The sequence below is a fragment of the Ornithodoros turicata genome, chromosome 6, assembly GCF_037126465.1.
Source record: "Ornithodoros turicata isolate Travis chromosome 6, ASM3712646v1, whole genome shotgun sequence".
Taxonomy (NCBI): domain Eukaryota; kingdom Metazoa; phylum Arthropoda; class Arachnida; order Ixodida; family Argasidae; genus Ornithodoros; species Ornithodoros turicata.
Genome location: NC_088206.1, coordinates 74015369 through 74036139, shown reverse-complemented (window position 1 = coordinate 74036139; position 20771 = coordinate 74015369). Strand labels below are relative to the sequence as shown.

The window sequence follows — 20771 nt, the reverse complement described above, 5'->3', positions numbered from 1 at the left end:
ACACTCAAGATGGAAGGATATCCTAAGAATGGATCGCGTGTTGCTTGCGAGTGACGATGTGTCATATCGTCGCCCGACCTCTCTGTATATCCACTTTCTTTTCTTTCTCTACTAGAGATGCCATCGCAGTACAACGGACCGGCGCCAGCTGTACAACAGGGGCCTGAACGGCGCTTTAGTGGGACGGGCAAATATCCAAGTTTTTTTTTTCGGAAACACCGACTTCCTTTTTTGTGTGTTTTTTAATTCCGTGTTAGCGCCGCGAAGCAACTGTGAGCGGCGTACGGACGTGGACAGATGGAGAGAGGACAGGGGGTTAATATGCGCAATGGGCCGACTTCAGGGGGAACTGTGCCGTCTGGGAAAACCTCAGACAGCACAGCCGGTGCCACGGGTCCCTTTTTTCTTAGTAAGGACATATCTTGTAGAGAAGCGCCTTTCCTAGTACTGTCTCTCGTGCAAAGATTGAATAGAAAAGCCTGAGCTCCACAGGACGGAGGTGTGCATTCTCGTGACACTTTTTCCAATCGAATGGAGTTGAGAAAGTTACGAGAGACAAACGTTGTTTCCAATTGTATCTCCTTGCATATATCTGAAACAAAAAGATTGGCTCCGTATCGTTTCCAAGAGATAGGGCTGTTTCCGCATCTCGTGGTCGACCATTTTCCTTCCTTGGTCATATCACATGTCACAGTCGCTGCTGTGGTTTCGAACGTCGCGTGGCATACTTATGACATTGTAATTGACATAGAGAAACGCTAACGGAAGACTCGTAAAGCCGATGGATGTCACGTGACAAGATTTCCTTCTTGCCGGAGGAAGCCTTCTTATTACGAGTCGCTTTCTCTGTCTTAGATGAAGCCATGACTTCCAACGATGGATTTCTCCGTGTGAGTTCATTTTCGTTTCCAAACCATTTTTTCGGGTCCGGCCGGCGTGCTTATTTTATTTATTTTGCGCGTTTACTAATCGGCTAATCAAGTATGTCCATCCCACCGGAAGGAGCGACAATTTCTTTTTATTGGCGCAACATAGCGCATCGGCTGTAGAAAAAGATGTTAGTCGCGGTGTTCTAATGGAGAGCTGCATGGAGTGTGTCTTTCTTTGTACCTTCGGACCTCTTTCACTCGAGCATACGGAACAGGCAATCGGTATTCTCTGCTTTCTCTACTTTTTTGCCTTTTTTAAGGCCAAGAGGAGAGACCACCGATTATTTGTAGACCGTTTACGAACAGTGGGAAAGAACCACTAGGACACATATCGAAGAAAGTGGTTGGGAGCAGCCGATAGTCTGTGCTTCTTCTTGCCACCCTTCTCATTGCTGGCGTCCGAAATGCCGCTCGACGTCTGTGGACGCTAAGAAGAAAATTTCGCCATGGTGGTTCGACCTTGTTTAGAGTGCACCCTGGGATAGAGAAAGTACAAAGATCTGCTGTGTCTAGGCTTCGAAGGACTTGTTCGGTATACATGTATGTTGCAAGAACTAAATTTAAATTCTAAAACTCGTCTACAAAGATTAATGAGAAAGTTGATTGCCACCAAACTTCTCTGAAAATGTTCCTGGCTAAATCCAATCCATCAACGCTATGTCAGCTCTTTTGACATTATTGTGAAGGGGCTCATTATATCACATGACCACCAGCAATGGGGTAGAGTATTTCGTCCCTGGCGATCAAACTCCCCATTGATAATCTTAAAATAAAGTTGTTGTTTGTTTATCAGAAAGCTTCGGAAATTCCTCGATGCTATCGCAGCAGAACAAAAGACAACGGAGGACGGAATAGAAGCAATGCTACGAAGCCGCCTCCAGGCACTGATTTCTCGAGAGCTCGCACCTATTATTACGAATTGTTGTCAGTAAGTGGGGAATAATATATGGGGAGTAATATTTCCAGCGTCTGATACTAACAGGGATGGAGACTCCCAAGGGGATCCACTCAACTAGTGGCTTTGTTTTCCTTTCAACGCACCGGGTGAACCAATAATAAGAAACAAAAAAAGAAATATCAAACGACCGCTGCCGTTTCGATCAAACGGCGTTCGATCAAATTGCTTTCGATCAAACGACTTTCGACCACACGGCTTTCGATGAAATGTCCCGCTTATACTTGTTCATAGAAAGGTGACGACAACAGAGTAGTCCTTGCAACAAAGGAAGAAAATGGTTTCCATCAAGTTCTCTGAAGGACGACACACAGGGAAGTAACCGTGACAAAATCAATTATTACGATTTTCCTGCTTTCCCCCCGTGTGCACTATGACGTGAAGGCTGGATTTAGAAAAGAAATACTGTAATGGGGCTTTCATTAAGTCAAAGTGTGGAAGACACGTGTTTCAGTGACCTACTGACCCTTTGATAAAAATTTCCCAAGGACATCCACTCCATCTTTCATACAGAGCCTGATATCGCTGTTATCGAGTTGCGGGTAACAGCAGAATCTACGACGTTATCTATCTCTTATGCAAAGACCGTAATCTGCCGCCCGAAAGAAAAAAAAAAAAAAATATGGGAGGAGATATTTCCCGCCATGGTATTTCCCTTTCCCGTCCCACTAAACGGCTGCCGAAAAGAGGTCTCCCAGATCGAGGTCACTGGCAGGCAGACCTTTGACAGTGGACCACGAGGATGTCTGTGAATCTACTCGGATACCGGCGTACGGTCCAGGAGACACACATGGTAGGATCTATTTCTTTCCATGTTAGCACCTATTCCATCCATGATAGAGATAAGACAATGGTTAAGTTATGCTTTTCTTAAATTTTGTCTACTTTATAATGAGTGAAAGATGTGTTAACATCTCATAGAAGGAAATATGTTTATTTGGAAAGAAATTTGGCGTTTATTGCGCGTTACAACGCTATCAACGACACCGTTTCCTGCACTACAACTTACACAGAGAAAAATCCGGATTCGGTTCAGTGCGACAGCGGAACGCTCGACCTCCTTATGCATGCATGCACATGCCGCAGTCAGTGGGCTTTTTAGGGCGAAAATGTACACCACAGTACGAACCCAGTCAATGAATACTTACGAAATATGTCAATTTGACATTGGGATTTCTTTTTATTCACCCTTCTGTATTGCAACGCCACACAGCAAAGCATATTTAAGACATCGAAAATGACGCTGAAGAAAGAGTGAATTAGGGAGCCTCCATGCCGCAGTAACCCATGGAGGCTCCCTAGCGTGAATGTACACCTCGACCAACAAAGTCAGTTTCGGTTTCATTGGCGTCAGCGGAAGCAGCTTTCGATTGGCCCTGCTTTTAGCGCCGTGCTCGCCCTCTGACGCACCTTCCCCAAACTACTCTCACTCCCTTCATTTTTGTTAGATGGCGCGAGATGCCAAAACAAACCATCTGTTGCCCTACTGTCGAACAGGAATGTGGAACTTCCGCAAAGTACCGCCGACGGGCAGAAATATTGCAGAAGTAAAAAGATAGGTAGCAGTGGCAGAAAAGCGGGAATCCTTCTTGAGGCTTCTGGGTCATTAGTTCATTGCCAGTGCAGCGTCAAGCGCGTCTGCTCAACTTTTGTCATCGCAAAAGCTTTGTCGTCTGCTCGAATGCTCCATTGATGTGGGAATGTACCGTGGAGGACGTTTGCACCGTGGATACTATTCGGATAACATCGTACAGGTGAATTCTTGATTGTGTGGTACATTTCGTTCGGTGAGCCGCCTGAATATTCGGAGAACTACCATTGTCCATCTGTTCGCTGGAGTATTCCCAAATCTGAAATTGCTTTGCAAGGTTTACACTCTAGCTCGCAGCCGGGTGAAAAGTTACTTGGCAACTGAGGTCCCGCAGGGGTTGCATGAGACACAATTGTGGGACTATGGCAAAAGCTGAAACAGTGCACCGTTTATCAGACGATATACGCTCTGACCCCTACAGCATATGTCGTATTCCTCGTTCTTACATGCTTTTTCCCCCTTGTGTCCAGAGAAGAGTGAAAATTTATCCGTGCCAAATACATCGTTAGGATTACTTAGTTTTTTTTTTTTTATTGTATTGAGCCAGGGCCGTTTTTCAGGTGACCTTGGTAGTGTAACAGCACAGCATATGCTGTACAAGGTAGGACCCACGGAAAAATCCCAGATAGTGCCAAGTGAAGAAAGAAGATACCTTCCGTAAAAGACAGACCGTCGCTCATGATCTCAGTTATCTCACGACGTGTTGCTTTCGTATCCCCCTTTTGGTGACATTGTGCATCGTTTTAAATGGAAAAACCCAGAAGTGAAGCAGATTTAGGTAGTTTGAGCCAGAGAGTCGAACCGAACCGGAAACCGTTATTTTTGGCCGAACCGGAACTGAACCGAAGCAGTCGACACCATCTTAGAGCTGAACCGGAACTGAACCGGTATAAGTAACGTAAGTTCTAGTAAGTTAAAGTAAGCAAGTTCTTTTGTTATTCCCGTTGCTTGGGGAAAAAGGAATGCTTTTTAGAGTCTCGAAATAATAAGGAAAAAGATGGTAACTGTTATGACTACTAACATCTAAAATATAAGAATTGTGAATAATGCCTCCTGGAGCCAGTCCCGAGTGACAAACATTTCCATTTTGGGTAGCTTTCATGGAGTGACAAATATTATAATAATATACTAACCAGTCCCAGCTATATAGGGTGTCCACCCACCCAAACTGCAGAAATGACCGCTGTGTTCCTGACTTATGTCATTACTCCTATATAACGTTTTTTGTTACAAACAGGCTCTGCATTCTAAGGTCAGCCCATTTGTAACACAAACGTCATAGCAGCGCTGTCAGGATTTCTTTATGTATATCGTGGGCATCCTGTATATAAATGCGGATGGCTGTGCGACTTTCGGCGGCCTTTCCAATCTCATTTTCTTCATTTTGTGCAGTGCATTGCGAAAGCAAACTATCAGAGCTCAACTACAGCATGCAGAATAACTTCCATAAGTAAAGGGCCAGCCCTCATGCCGGTCAGAATGAAAAGAACGTATAACAAGCTCGTTTTCTTTGTGAAAAAGGGATAAAAACAACAGCACTGACATCGCTCTTGAGACACTTCCCTCTACGGTAGGATAGCACGGTGGAGGACACCATAACACATAAACATTCGCACCATTTCAATCCAACTACAATGAACTTAGGAGCAGGATTGGTTGAGCGTTATATTCTTGCCGGTGGGTCAGTACCACAGCGGCATGACCTCCGTGCGGGGACCCAAACCGGTAATTCATAGTTATGGTCCCGTCGTAACTACAATTAATATTCTCTTTCATATGGCGAAAAATCTTTGAAAACCTTCAACGACCCGTCTTCCTGTTTAACCTGCCTGCTGTGAACCAGTTGGAATCATTCTAGTTGCCTTCCGGAGCTGAACCTTATAATCGTTTCGGTTCGATTCTCTGGGTTGGCATTATTCAGAAAATCATTGTTACAGAACAGAACAAAGGCACGATGGGAGTTGCCAATGTAATAATAAATGTCCTCTTGCACGCAGTTTCCACGACTCAATGGCAAAGTGGAAGGTGAGACACCGACAGACAACGGGATTAAACCAAGACTGGCTGTGGACATTCGAGGTCTTCGAATATCCTATGGCCGAGGCAATAACGCTGTCGAGACACTTCGAGGAATTGACCTCACTCTCCCAGAGGGAAAGATGTCAGTATATCCTTCTTACTTTTACTAGAAAAGACGCTTTAGGATCGGATATTTTCGTGAAAATGCGAGCCTGAAACCAACTTGGAGATACAAGAAGCAAAACTTCCCAAACAGAACAAAACCTCCCGGGGATATCCTTTCACGGAAATTCGGATCTCCCTGGGAGACAGACATTTTTCCGACGGACGTCCCCCACATATATCCGTCGTTTGTCCTCATAGGATGTTACGTGGAGATGTCTGGACATTGCACGGACTTACTTATTTACATGCACACGTTGTGTGGATATATAAACATCCGTAGAGGAGAAAGACATTGATCCTCAGTTTTCGTAGAAATCAGCATTTTTCTGCCTGCCATTTTGTTTTAATCCCCGCACCTTTTAATTTCTGTTGCTCCTCTTTATTGTTTCTCGTACATGCCATGACGGAGAACGAACGCAGCGTCTTAATAAGAAAAAATATATATGAAAGCTCCGAGAAGACCACCCATTCCAAGAAGCTCACTTCGAAAGGCAGTGCCATTTCCTTCCAAAGAGAAAACAGATACTACATACTGCTTGTCTCGCGAGCGTCCCCATATTCCAGATACCTTCTCGCCTGTGAATCAAAGCGATGGATGAGTTGTCTAAGCTTCATTCGATTACGCACGCATACAACAACGAATTGAGAAATTGATCGGTGTATTAACTCGCTATCAAGACAACGTCTGTGTTTCTTACTGGTTTTGGTTAGAGACATTCACCTGGTACATCGAAAGTCAAACTTCACAGTGCTACATCGCCCCCAGTTTCTCTCTCTCCCGCAATAAATGATCCGTGTAACATCCCGACAGGGATCTAACTCGGAGATTTCTTGAAACAGCCGCGACTGGACATCCTGACGTGGATACAGATCCTGGGACGTCCATGTATGAGGCTCCCAGTACGACGGATATATATTTCCGGATATGGACATTGGGATTTGTTTTGGACGTCCACAGGAGAAATTGTTCTGTCTGGGTTTACGATGCAAAGAAGCCGAAACTTCTCGAGCACAAAAAGCGGGAAAGTGACGTCCTGGTGAGGTCATCATACTAACACTCGTGATTAGTGACTTGATTGGGCTCCGGTCCAGATAAACCGAAGGTTTCGTCTCATTTGCGACCACAGTTCGGCGATCGAGTATGTTTGAGGATTTTTAAAAGCTTACATTTCCTCAAATTTTGCGTTTTCCCGAAAATATCTAATGGAAAAAGTTACTTTCCCATCAGTACCTTCGTTATTATCACCATAAAAACCACTCCTCGACCTGAAAACCAGTGCCACGATGTTTAATTTCGTGGCGACTTTTCTGCCCTCAGAGGCCTCAGAGAGAGTGTAAATTGACCTATACCCATGTAACGACATCATGACGTTGACAGACAGACTGAAACCGAAACAAATCTGGCTCGGTTCCACGAGTGGCCACTTGTTCGTTGCCTCCTATTGAAAGAAAAGTAGGACCGCGTCCCTTTCATGGACCCTCGTAATCCACTCAAGACCGTGGCTTTCCAGCATAGTTCAACTCTACGAAATTGGTGGCGCTGTCGAACACTATGACGTCATTTGTTCCCAAACAAGGAGAGGTCTATTCGGATGATGCCAATGGAGTCTCTTTGAGGGTCATGCGGCATGGAGGTCATGAGGGTCACTCCCCACTCGAGGGCGCCTTTTTGCCTCTTGCTTAGACAACCGAGCCAGGGAGTAGAGAGTACGCACCTATGGTGGCAACAGCGCATAGACCATTTCAGAAAATCCCAGTGCTTGCTGAGCGGGGGAACGAAGAATAATCCTTCACATTTCACTTTCGCTGACCTTGACACGTCGTGGACAATGGACCGGTAGGGGAGAAATCGGATCAGTTTGGAGGTTTCTTTCGTATTAGTAAACTCCCACAGTTCAAAGCGGCGCTAAGCACTCTGGGATTTTAAATCGTCTCTTATGAAAAGGGACCCGAACAGTGTGACTTACGCTGCACACAGGGCCGGCGATAGGGGTAGGCGAGTAAGGCGATCGCCTTAGGCCCCGAGCCTGCAGAGGCCCCGCGCACGAAGCCCTCGACCAGGGATTACTTTTTAAAAAAATGTCAAGTATGCACTTAATCGCACGCGCGATCTTCGACTAAAACAGAAATGAGAGAAGAATGTGCCATTCCGCCATGTGATGAGAAAAAGTCCCACTTTTAAGAAATCCGCCAACCCTGCAAGCTATGCTGAGGATTTGGCACCCTTCTCTCCTTCTGCCATTTCCTAAAACCTCCCATTACTGCTGGGGCGTGAAACAGGCCCCACACACCCCTAGCACCGGGCAGGGCTGGGCAAGATACTTCAAAAAAGTATCTTCGATGCCGATACTCGATACCCTCAAAAATTGTATTTCCGATACCGATACAAGATACAGAACCGAAATTGATTTTCGATACAGATACTCGGTACTGTATCGTCGATACTTCGATACATAACTGAAATCCCGAATATAATACAGCTGGTGTTATGATTAGCGAAGTAAAAATCACAATATAATAAAGCTCGTATTATGATTCTCGAAGTTTACATCACTGAAATAACAATATAATAAAGCTGGTAATATGATTAGGGAAGTAAAAACATTTATTCGTTATTTCTAGAGCCTTTAGTGTATTTTTATAGCGCACTTTTTCTGACAGGGCTTGAACGTATCCGACCGCACGGATTTAATGAAGCTGCACTGTCTAAGCAGCTAGTGTTGTTAGAACTTTAGACTGAAGCCATGGGTACGTTGAAACGATCGCATCAATAAGCAGCCTAGCAAAAAACAATTCTTTAAGACAATGTTCTTCGTGCGTACCGGTCTGTGAGCACTTGACTATACATACGAATAAACCTGAAACTTTTTTTCTGCTGCTTTTATCGTTTGGTACTGCAGTACTTACCCGGTAGCCTCTGACTTTGCCTCTGACTTGATTTTCTTAGTTGGCCGTTGTGAATTGTGAGCTGTAGAACGGGTTACAGTGCTCAAGCTAAGCCGGCGGTTATTCTTTCCGCATGGCAGACGCGAAATCCACACTTCAAGCCAAGTGGACGTGCTCTTGCGCACTCAGGAGGGGGACATCGGGCAGCGCAGTTCCAGAAGCCGTGAGGTTGGTCCTGTGTAAGGCGTTTTCGGCGCGCCCGCCGTAGAAAGAGACGGAAGAGATTCTTCTGGAACCAACTAGAAGCCGCGCGCGCCCACGAGCGCGTCCTAGGGCAGGGCCCAGGGCCTCCTCTCCGGGCGACCTGGACGATGGAGCGCGCGCGCGGACGCATGGAGCGTTTTTCCGACGTTTTCAGGACGCGCGCGCGCTCGGCGTGCGTGTGACCTCGTAAAAACCAGTTTTTCAACGCGCGCGGAGGGCGTACGCCGGAATCTGTCGACTACAGATATTCGCGCGCGCCTGGGCGCGTTTTCCGAGAAGTAGACAGAACCATGGCCGTCGTGCGGCAGACAAGGTGGCGTATGAGCAGCTCGCATAAATTTTTGGGACATTATCCATCACACTAAATTTTCGTGAACATTTGAATGGTATCTGGAATGAAGGAACGCAGGAACCACAGGAAAGAAGAGCATCTGCACGTTGTAACAGATATTTGGGGTCGACGAATATAGAAACAGTGGCATGCGTCTCCGTACGCGTCCCATGCGTTTCGGGTGGTCGCTTCGCTGGCGTTTCTTGGCCGCGTGTGCGAGGCCATGGCGTAAGCGCGACGTTTTGACGCTGAGAAAACGTCCAATGCGTTTCTCCCTCTACGCCGCTGCGGCGTAGACATGACTTTTTTAAGTATCGAGTATCGTTAAAATACACGATACACTAAAAATGTATTTTCGATACCGATACTCTCATTTTTGGCACGCGATACCTAATACCGATACACAAAATGTATCGAAAGATTGTATCGAAGATACACGTATCTGCGATTCTGCCCACCACTGGCCACCGGGCATGGCTGCATACAGGTGCATCACCCGGGATCGACGCGCTTCTTGTACACTAATCGCTGTCCTTGTGATGCCAACGATCGTTGAAGAAGTATGTCTTCAACAACACCTCAAGCCAGACTGTTCAATAGGAAGGTTGTCTCATGAAAGAATTTTCAACAAGAGTGATAACCGCCCAAGCAGCACAATGTACTGAAAGTCGAGTGCAATAGGGGTGGACGGCATGTGTCTTATAAATGTTCTCTAGTTTCATCAGTCTGTTCAAGGCCTTCCACCTACCCGTCCACCCCAATTGCACTCGACTTTCAGTACATTTTGCTGCTTGGGCGGGAAGCTCAACCGGAACCAGCATACCTGACTCGGAATTTTATCACTTGATCGGGTGCGGTAGATACTCTACTCCCTGAGCCCCGTTATCACTGTCTACCAACACCCACTAATCACGAGTGTTCGTATGATAACCTCACCGGGAAGCTACCGTGCCAACCGGACTCTGAATTTTATCACTTGATTGGGTGCGGTAGATACCCTCAGTGACGTTGTCACTGTCTACTAACGCTCCCGTTGACAACGTCACCGCGAAGCTACCGTGCCTACTGAACCCAATATGACAGCGACTCAGAAGCTTATCATCTGATTGGGTGCGGTAGACACCTCGGGAGCCACGGTCTACTGCACTCACTGATCACGTTACCCTTAACTTATCGTGACTCAGAATCTATCTGCTGATAGGGTCCTACTGGGAACAAAGTAGTCTATAGGACATCCCACAGATATCGTGCTGAGAGGTCGGGAAATCCACAGGGCATTTCCCTAATTTTGTGGATGTCCCGTAATAATCCTTAGATACCACGTGGATGGGATTTATGTGGAACATCTATGGAATGATTGCTTGATTTGTGATTTTCATTAGGCAAATGCAAATTTTCGACGGTTTTGGGTTAATTAGTGCAACAAATTTGATGTATGTCATCATCAAAATTTTTCGTTCGTTTCTTTCATTTCCCATAACGAACAACGTAGCGTTTTACAAAGTAGAAAAAGAAAAATATAAAATCTTCCAGGACAACTAAATCTATGAATGGCATTACATCTCTCCCCCCTTCATCGCCGGCCCTGTTCAACTCTACCCTAATTGGTGGCGCTTTTGAACACTATGACGTCATTCGTTTACAAACAGGGAGAGGCGGCGGCCGTTGCCACCCAAACATGAGTGGCAGCACTCGATCTAGCAGTTCTAGTCGCGATCGCTCGTCGTTGGGTTCTATCGTCTGCTAATCCTCTTGATCGAGTGACTAGTGCGGGCCAATGTAGTTGGATGTCCGGCCAAAGGATGGCATGCTGAACAGAGTTGATACACCGCGCGCGACATACGTACCTCTAGTGAAAATCATTTCATCGAACGATGTGGCTTTTACAGCGCAGTGGCGTTACCGGCAAGTCCCCAATGCAGTCATTTGGGTGCTGTAGAAAGGCCACCAACGCTCTTTCATTCTTATTGTGAACCATTCCCCATATCACAACCAGCGCCCCTGGCGATGAAAGTCCCCATTCATCATCTCGCAATAAAGTTGTTGTTGTGACCTACCGCAAATTGGAGATTCCTGTCGCCTCTGAGGCAAAATGGAAGGCTTACGATTAATTGAATTACGTACACAAATAACACTCAAGTGAGGAATTGATTGCGGTATTAGACCACAATCAATAGGATTTCTTACTGATTTTCGTTTCAGACATTTGCTAAGTCCATGAAAAGTTGTTCTAGCGCAGTGCTCCACGTGATTTCACTCTCTCTCTGGAGAGATATCGGGAGAGATATAGTAATTATGTGACATCCCATCCTGGGGGAAAGATGGGACGACTCCTGCGGGGGGCAAAGAGAAAGCTTTTCTGCATGGGTGTCTATCCCGCTGAGCTCGAGCGCTGTTATTTGGGTTATGTTTTTCGGATCAACATCAATTAATTTTGGCCCACAAAAATAACTTGAAACGCACGAGCTGTATTTTCTTCTTCTTCATTGGTGTAGTTATGGGTTGCTGGGACCGAGTGGATGCGGAAAAACCACCTTACTTCGTTGCGTCGTTGGTCGATTGAAGCCACGCCATGGAAAAGTGCTGGTGTTTGGACAAAAACCCGGTTCCTCTGACAGCTCTTACATCCCTGGACCAGCTGTTGGTTACATGCCACAGGAGCTGACACTTTATCCGGAATTCTCCATTGGTTAGTTTCTCCACCAGGTTCCCACAGGGGTATAATTATTTTCCTTTTCAGTGGAGACGCTCACGTATTTTGGCCGATTGTTCCGCCTTGAGAATCACCTGATAAGAGAGCGGACTGCCTTCCTCGTCAAGTTCCTTGGTCTTCCCGAAAAGAGTCGATTAGTGAAGAACCTGAGTGGTGGTCAGAAGAGGCGTGTCTCTCTAGCAGCCGCCCTTGTCCATCGACCTCCTTTACTTATCCTGGATGAGCCTACCGTTGGGGTAGATCCATTGCTCAGGCAAAGTATATGGCATTACCTGGTCACCCTAACCCACCGAGAAGGGATCACCGTTATTGTCACCACTCATTACATCGAGGAAGCACGACTGGCGAACATTGTCAGTATATGCTCAGTATTTGTATACGAATGGGGGAAAATGACATACCACGATACCACGCAGGTAGGTCTAATGCGCCAAGGTCGCATGTTGGCTCAAGCGGTTCCCGATACCTTGATGGAGCAGTACGGCATGTCCACTTTGGAAGACGTCTTCCTCAAGCTCTGCATGGCTGACGCGAATAATGTGCTTTCCGCTAGTCAGCTCATGCTGTCCCAATCTAATGTAAGAAAGAAAGCGCATAAATGTTCAATGTGTTCAATATGGGCGGATTCCAGCTGACAAGCAGCAAAGGCAACTACACGACTCCATTGGTCCCAACAATAGCTGCTCCCAACAACAACAACAACAACGAGTGGAACCTCGAGAAGGTGGTGCCAAAGAAACAGCCCTTCGTCGATTCTTGCTACAGGACATGGGCACTAGTTCGCAAGTCACTCACCAGGCTGCATAGAAACTTACCGTACGCACAGTGTTTCTCCCAGTGTTGTTTTTTTCTTTTTTTATTCATAATTTTTTTTTTTTCAGCGTGTTGCTGTTCACATTTCTGGTGCCATCTATTCAAGTGATTCTCTTCTGTCTGTGCATCGGCTCTGATCCTTTCGATCTGCAAATCGGTGTCGTCAATCAGGATTATCATCCTCTACTGAGCACACCATTTCTGCAACAACTCGATAATGTTACTCTCAACCAGGTGCATTTCTTTTTCAGTACGAATGAAACTCTCGTTGACAAATTCAGCGTTCTTTAGGTCCGGTACAAAGATTTGGAGAGTGCCATAGGATCGGTGAAGAAGGGTGAAACCTGGGGTGTCATCTCTATAGGGAGTAACTTCTCCACGGCGCTTCAATACAGGTTCCTCCTAGGGGTTGATGCTGATAATAAAACCATCCAAGAGAGCAGCATCAATGTATACCTCGACATGACTAGTAAGATTCCTTCTTAAGTAAGTAAGTAAGAAAGATTGGGACACTCAGCTTATCTGCTTAGATCAACAGATAGGATATACAGTTCAAAAGGCCATCTTCGAAGCATTCGCCTCTTTCACGGAAACCATTCTGAAGCGCATGAACAAGAATCCAGCTCTGGCTCAACTGCCCGTCGTGGTAATTTCTTTTTCACAATCGTCCAATGTGCAGGTATATGATATGATGTATTGTGTGTCTTTGTCAGGTGAAGCCTCCCATCTATGGTGTGGGGAAACCGAGTTTTACGGAGTTTATGGCACCTGGGATCATCATTAGCATCACATATATCATGGCCGTTGGACTGACAGCCATATCCATCGTATCCGAACAAAAGGAAGGCCTTCTGGAAAGAAGTTGGGTAGCAGGTAATAAGGCGAGATAAGTTTTAATTTCCACTAATGTCAGCCACCCCTTGCAGGTGTTCGTCCATTGGAGGTGATCCTTTCTCACGTCATCTGTCAGTACCTGGTTATGTTCGTGCAAGTGTCTGGCCTCCTCATCTTCACCTTCCTGGTCTTTGAAATACCCTCTCGTGGCCCTTTCGTCTGGGTTGTCTTACTCACTCTCCTTCAGGGTTGTTGTGGTATGACCTACGGACTACTCATCTCTTCCATGTGCGTGGAAGAGAACTCTGCCATCATGTTGGCATTAGCCTCTTTCTATCCGAACCTACTTCTCAGCGGTGAGTAGAAGTACACATTGCATCAATTTCTTTGTCTTTTTCATCAATGTCTTTTTTCCAAGGTGTCGTGTGGCCGACGCAAGCCATGCCGTACTACATGAGATACATCAGCTACGGGTTGCCTCAAACCATTCCTACTGAGTCATTGCGATGTATTCTATCTCGAGGCTGGGGCATCGAACACACCGTCGTCTGGCTCGGTTTTGTCGTCTCAGCTGCCTGGTGCATCGTCTTCCTCATCTGCTCAGCCATCGCTTTCAGATTACGAAAATAGAAACAACTCGAAAACAAGACGGACTTGCTGTACATAGCTCCGACGAAGAGGTGTCTTGTTCTCTAACAAAGTGATCGTCAAATAAGAATCCCCTCGAGTTTCATCCCCTGCTTGTTTGGCAGATCCTTGAAGGCACGAGATAAGTCTTTCGCCAGACAGGTAAACGGTCGAGCATTTACTGCGGAACCAAATTTTCACCTGCCAGGGATACTGGACTGAAACGAATGTAAAGAAAATTGTTGGAAAGAGTGTCTGCAATCCGGTTAGGAAACGCATCTCGTACAAAATGCCATAAATTGCAGATACGCTCGTAGTAGCCGCGAGACAAGACCAACACGCGAGCTCCACCGACTGCCCGGGGAGAACATTCCTCATTAGAAGGTGTACCTATGACGCCCTTCCAAGACGAGACCTAATAAAGGCTGCTAAGAAAGAGTGCTCATCAACGGACGCGTTCCCAATATCTGCATTCGGAAATGAAGCCATTTTCTTTGTTACAGAGAAACGTTTTGTCACTTGGGAACATTTTATTTCCCACCACTGGGATGTTATCCTAGTCATTGTGACTCGAAAGCATGCCCTGTTGAAGCTCCTGAACTTTCTTGTAGAAGAAGACGGCCAGCATAAGGACACCGCACGCTCCTGTGACGATGAAGGCAAACACGTACCAAGGACAGGTCCTCTGGCTGTGTCCTTTGGGCGGGCTCTCAGTGCCGCTTAAAACGCTCATTTCCTGGTCCATGTGCTTCGGAGCCTTCCAATCTTCGTTTTCATCCACATCGTCGATATGCCTGGCTCAACGGATGCAACTAGGTAATGCATTCGGACGCTATATTACCGGATGGCTGAGTACGGGTGGCTAGTTAGAGTGTCATGGACCCCTTTTTCGTTCAAATGGATTCACCACAAGTGATATGCCAAAATATTTTTGATAGCCTCCAAAAGGTGTACATCCATAATGGAGTCCCCTATCTTCTTTACTCTGTGCTCCGACTGAAACGAATATCGGTTCGGTTACGGGATTCACACTTGGGATTCCTTTTCCGGATCACGGTGCCGTACAACTCTGTAACCGAACAGTTGAACCGGTATTTATTTTTTTTTTCTGGGTTTCTCTATGATGTGTCTGCAGACTCGCAAAATGAAATACAAAGCGAAATGAAATTAAAGCGAGGAATAGCTTGGGGTATTAACTCGAGTGTGTTTTTTACTGCTTTTGGTTGAGACATTCTGTAGGTCCATCGGGAATCGAACTTCTGCTGTGCAATCACGCGGTTTTTTTCTCTCTCTCTCTCTCAACACTTGATTCCATCAGAGAATTTCGTTAGGACTAGGAAAATTTTTGAAACTGTCGACATCCAGCGGAAAGGGACCTATGAAGCTCCCAGTCTTTTTGTGGATGCCCTTTTAGAGGTTGCGCGCAATGCGTCTTTAGATGCTGGGGCGTTCGCAGCTTGCATCTCTCATCACTTTCAGTTTTAGGCAAGTTTTATGGGGTGTCTAATGTCACGAAGCATATATATTGAAGCAATATTAGAATATTCCGAGTCGCAATGAGTCATAAAACGTTAGTATAGATGAACTGTCTGTCAGGGCAATGCGACCCGCCATATTGAATACCGTAGGAACGTATTTCTTATAACAGCTAGAAGGACATGACATGCAGTTTCCGTCTTATCCTTTGCAGTTCTGTCCTTTACGGTGCCGTGCATGGAGTGTTTTAGCGATTATACGCTATGCCATATCTGTGATGTCCCATTAGGGGCTCCTGATCTACTACTAATATCCCTAGGACATCCCTATAAGGTCGTGAACATCCTGAATATCTGAACATCCATGCGGTATCTCTAGGATGTTCCAGAACGATATTCGCGGTTTTATTTAGTGAATAATAGATGTCTGTGGTACGTGTGCAGGATGTCGCGCTTTGGATGTTTGAAAGGAAGTAGCCTCCAGTTCCCCGGGATAGTATCTATAGAAGATGTAGTATAGACTAGATTTTGGGTACTGATTGAACGTCAGAGGAATATCGCCAGCACGTCTCCTGGAGATATACGGATAAATATGTTCCGACAGTAACGTTTTTCTTCTGCTGAGAGCAAGCAAAAACCTTACTCGATACCGGGGAACAAGTTGTATCGTTGGCGTGCTGCTCGCTGTGCGTGACTCTCGTCAAGAAACAGAGGATCACTTTTACAGCTCCATACAGCACATTATATTGAATTAAAAACATAATACTAGTTAGGAAGGAATGTCAGAAACCTTGACTGCACAGATACGTGAGCGCAAAGACACCTCCCCTCACACTTATAATGGACGTGACCCCAACACTTGAGTATATGCTCCGGCCACTGTGAATGCTCCCGTCTGGAAGGGGCAAAAAGGGAGCCTGCTGTGTGTGCTTTTTAGGGCATACCTCATATCCACATGTCCATGAAAGACATTGTCTGGAGATTCCTGGGATCAGAAAACAGGGGTAAAGTCCAGCTCCCATGGATATGCAGTGGATGTAAGATGGACCCTCACGATAATACACTGGATATCCATGTTGCGACGTCTCGTGCACGTCTGTGTGCCGTTGGTGGTTTGCTGGGATGAGGCATCACCTGTTTGACCGGGGGCCACTAAGCTCACCTGATGGGCAGTTGGATACACTTGTTGGGCCGCCAGGGGCCCTTGGTACCATAAGGCCCACCTCTACGGGCTGTCGGACCGCTATAACAGTCCTGTTGGACCATTATAGGAGTTGTTAATGGACCGACAAGCAGTTTTGATGATCCATCAAAATATTCTAATGGACCATTAGAATTTCTGATCAAGTCCTGTTTGATTTTTCGATCGGGAATTCACGGCGCATATAGCAGACTGCACCATTTGTCCTGTCGTCTTAAGACGAAAATTTTCATGCTCTGCTATCCCTGGGAATATCCTGCAAATCAGTTACAAGATATTCCTTCATAGACGACAGGGGTGTCGTCTCTTATGTATGTCGTGTCCTGTTGCGCTCTTCTGCCCGCGGGGAATATCCTGAAGCCAGGCGCGGATTAGGGGGGTACAGGGGTCCGGACCCCCCTTCAATTCGAGACTTGAAATAGGGCTCAATGGACCAATCCCAGCATGCACTCGGCAAAATCCTAGATCCGCCCCTGCCTGCAGCAGCCGACAGGACCAGTTGTCGTCTGCTATGTGAGTCATGCCTTTTCGTGATCTAAGCGAGCGGAATATCCTGCAGCTCAGTCAGAAGATATCTTGTAGCAGATGACAGCACCAATACTCCCGCTTCAACTCCCAATATGTCGACATCGTGGGAATGCTCAACATAAGACGCAGTCCCATCAGCAGTTTCCTTTTCCTTCCTCTAGAATATTCCGTTCCTTCCTTCGTTTCCTTCCGTTACAGTGCTTAAAAAGAGCATGGATTAAGTCGCATGATACCCGGACTAAATTGAATAGCACGTGGATTATTTCAGATGGCACCCGGATTAAATCGGATAGTACTCGGGCTAAAATGGGCGGAAAAACCCGTAGTAGGTCGTGGTCAAGAAGACAGTGGGCAAGCGATTTCGTTCCATGGGCTGAAATCCTACAGGGGTACTTGAGATTCTTTTTTTCTCTAGCGTCATATAAACGTATCAATAGGCCTTTTTTTAGATACTGGTGATCTTGTGGCAAAATAAACTGACTTGGCTTGGAAAAAAAGTTACCAGCAGTTGGATTTGAACCCATACACTCGAATTGCCGAAAGGTTGCTTGTGGGCTGAGATACCGAGTGTAAACGCGGAGACGCCATACTCTTGAAGTTGGTGTTGGTGCAGAAAGTTTGCCCGTGTGAGCACGCTCTGTGTCTGTTGGGGAGATGCCGATATTTCCTGTAAAGGTACGATGCACTTTAGGGGAAAACTTTGTGTATCCTCCGGGGCTGCCGAACAACACATCGGAATTTGCAAAAAGAGTTCACCGAGCGCGCAACGTACACAGCTGTGTGGCTGCCGTCCCTGCAAACATCCATTCCTCGAAGGAGGAGGAAAACAAGCAAATCCTAAATTCTTCCCCTATCTTTCTGACAGGACACACCTTATAGCGAACCCTTGTCACAACATAGGGCTGCGTGACCAACTGAGGCACTACAGCCCTTTCAGATACCCGGGTCGACTCCTCTTATCCTTGTCTTATCCTCTCTTCCACATGTCTCAGGCAAACATCTGGAGTGGGACAACTTCAAAGTGGAACCAGTTTCATGGTGGTCCCACATCCAGCGGTCCCCTCTGCTAAGTGGTCTCTGATCCTACCACTTAGCAGCTGGGACCACTGAATGCATGGCCAAAAGTAATACGTAGAAAAGCGCGTTCAAATAAATGTCGTTTATTCCGCTATGAGCATACACAGAGTATAAAGAAATAATCGATACATCTCTCAGATACTGAGTACCGTAAGCGTAATCGCTCACTGTGTCTAGGACTAGGCATATGACTGTGCTCATGGGCCACAGGGCATTTTGTTGACCATCTTGTATTTTCTCACCTCCGTCCATGTAGGTCGCGACGTGTACCCTTTCCTCTTCAACAAATGGTCAGAATGTTTATATACTCTTCTTATCCTGTTTCTCGGGTTCCTCTAGCTCCTGAAATACGACGTATAATTAATGGTAATTGAAGCATCACGGTAAGCACTTATACCTGTTAACATGAGAACAAGCATTATGGCCATGAGTGAAGAAATGGGCAAGCAGGAGCAACAGGTAGTCAACCTTTGGTAGTAGGAAGCAGTAGGACTGGCGACGGGATAGTCAAAACAACCCAAATTAGAGGAATTGTGCGACCACTAAAAATGTCCAGAAAGACTGTCGTGTCCTATTGCATTTCCTGGAACCGAAACTGACGATACGGTCGAACAATGGTTCGAATATAAGCTGACCTCGAAGCTCCATGCTCGTTGGTAAGAGATCCTCCTAGAGGTGCCATTCTGAAAATGCTATCTTGCAAGGAACAGAAGGAAGAGACACAAATAGATGGCTACAGCTTGCAACTCTAGGCAAGGAGGAGTTCTACGCTGAGCCCTCAAAAAGGAAAGAAAAAAGCTTCATGGTGTGGAGACATTGAGAGCAAAGTTCGGTCGGAAAGATGTTTCTTTCCCCCCCATTACGTTTTCTGAAAGTGGGCTCGGCAATGCAGTTTCTTAAGGACGTGAATCGGGTGCTGAGGATGTTCGCAGATCTTTCGTTTGTAGGGCTCAGACAGCATCTCGGATACTGCAACATTCATTTCAGACTCGCACTTGTCGTAGTCATCATATTGAATACGCAGTTACAGAGATCTCATACAACAGCAAACCTCTAATTCTTGTCAACACCTGTGTGGTAAACTGACTGCTGACAGTAACTCCTCCTCAGCAGAGCTTTTCTTTGAATGATTTCCGCACGCTTATCCCCAGATTGTCGTTATTGTTTTCCCGCAATATTTTTGTGCAGAAATAAAGTGTCTGGAAATGAGGATGGTTGCAGAAAAGAGTTTGTACCAAAAAACATTTAATTATGAGTGCACAGCACTGCACCCTGGGAAAAAACAAATTGCCTCTACTACTCTCTGTATATATATGATGCCCAGAGGAGGAAACGCGTTTCTGATAAAAAGGAGGACAAAAATCCCAAAGAGATTACAATCGAGGTAGAAAGCATGATGAGCTGGCCTTTCCCCATGAAAGACTGGGTAAGCTGTCAGAAAAATATTTGGGGAACATAAACTTTACACGAAGGAAGACGATTTCCCCCTCTCCTCAAAAACTGATTCAATCATTTTTCACGAGGCCTATAGCTACTTCAAGATCTTTCATCGTAATGTCCTGCGTCGGAGCTGCCCTGCGATGCCAGGCCGCTACTGAACCTCGTCCAAAACAGATGTGCTTGGGAACCGATGTCTTCTGCTTCGGAAGTTCTTTGGGACGTTCAGATGGCGTGTATTTGAAGTCGGCGGGGTACAAGTGTAGCTTTATCATATGCTCTTTCCTAACACTCCACGACGTGAACGACTCCTTGCAACATTGAACGATGCACCTGAAGCGCGGTGTATCTGGAGATAAAGTGAGATCATGCCGTTCTCTAATGTGCAAGTCCAGCAGATGAGAGTTCGGGAAGGCCTTCTTACAGTCAGCACAGATACTTCGATGCCGTGCATTGTAATGAGCTTGGAAGGCGGGAACGTTGTGAAAGGTTGTCTGACAAGTGCTGCATTGAACAATGGAGAAACTGTAACAAGCTTCAGGGTCTGTGTCTTGGTCTTTCATAATGCGCGTTTCCCGTACGGTCATATTTCCTTCCGCGAAGAAAGGGTCATCGGGCAGAAGGCGGACACCCTCGGGGTGAGCTTTGCTGGGCACTTGATCCACTTCCATGTTTCGTACAAATCACGTGTCAAGTTGTGAAAGTAAGTAAGTTCGGTTCACCTCTACTCACCTATTAATGGCGCTTGCTAGGCTAGGTGGCGCGAGCTACCGCGGACAACAAAGAAGCAGTAAGCAATAATCGTTTGATCATAAAAGGTTGAAAGTTGGTTTGTCGGTTTGGACCGACATGTATTACTACAGGCCTGAAAGCTTCACGATGCTTCCGGCTCCCACAGAAAACTTGTGCCGGATAGTTTACATGCT

General features: G+C 46.1%; 3 protein-coding genes across 5 annotated transcripts in view; 2 read left to right on the top strand and 1 right to left on the bottom strand.

Annotated features, from left to right (window-relative positions):
* Positions 1-803: 803 nt before the first annotated feature.
* On the top strand, positions 804-14233 carry LOC135397390 (ABC transporter G family member 20-like). Of its 3 annotated transcripts, none has more exons than XM_064628966.1 (12): positions 804-890; positions 5473-5636; positions 11636-11829; positions 11881-12206; positions 12270-12431; positions 12485-12669; positions 12735-12900; positions 12958-13135; positions 13197-13312; positions 13380-13539; positions 13593-13856; positions 13919-14233. In XM_064628966.1, the coding sequence occupies exons 1-12, from the start codon at positions 864-866 to the stop codon at positions 14128-14130; spliced, it is 2154 nt and encodes a 717-aa protein (XP_064485036.1). In that variant the 5' UTR covers positions 804-863; the 3' UTR covers positions 14131-14233. The 3 variants fall into 3 exon arrangements, with proteins under 3 accessions (XP_064485036.1, XP_064485038.1, XP_064485037.1); XM_064628968.1 differs by lacking the exon at positions 804-890 and adding an exon at positions 2549-2677; XM_064628967.1 differs by lacking the exon at positions 804-890 and adding an exon at positions 3355-3638.
* A 4238-nt stretch (positions 14234-18471) lies between these two features.
* LOC135397389 (zinc finger protein 511-like) lies at positions 18472-20742 on the bottom strand. Its single transcript, XM_064628965.1, has 2 exons — positions 18806-20742; positions 18472-18750 (listed from the first exon to the last, which is right to left on the bottom strand). Exon 1 carries the CDS (start codon positions 20514-20516, stop codon positions 19914-19916), a length of 603 nt encoding a protein of 200 aa, XP_064485035.1. The 5' UTR covers positions 20517-20742; the 3' UTR covers positions 18472-18750; positions 18806-19913.
* Positions 20527-20771, top strand: part of LOC135397385 (uncharacterized) — a 32410-nt gene continuing 32165 nt past the window's right edge. Inside the window, exon 1 of the mRNA XM_064628956.1 lies at positions 20527-20548. The gene's annotated coding sequence lies outside the window, so the exon portion shown is untranslated. The remainder of the gene's footprint in view (positions 20549-20771) is intronic.

Bases quoted from the DNA above. Each gene is read 5' to 3' on its own strand.
- LOC135397390 (XM_064628967.1), top strand. From the start codon at position 3,585: ATGTACCGTGGAGGACGTTTGCACCGTGGATACTATTCGGATAACATC. The intron at 12,207-12,269 runs GTCAGTATATGC...GATACCACGCAG, and splicing joins AAGCACGACTGGCGAACATT to GTAGGTCTAATGCGCCAAGG. The intron at 13,857-13,918 runs GTGAGTAGAAGT...CTTTTTTCCAAG, and splicing joins TCCGAACCTACTTCTCAGCG to GTGTCGTGTGGCCGACGCAA.
- LOC135397389 (XM_064628965.1), bottom strand. From the start codon at position 20,516: ATGGAAGTGGATCAAGTGCCCAGCAAAGCTCACCCCGAGGGTGTCCGC.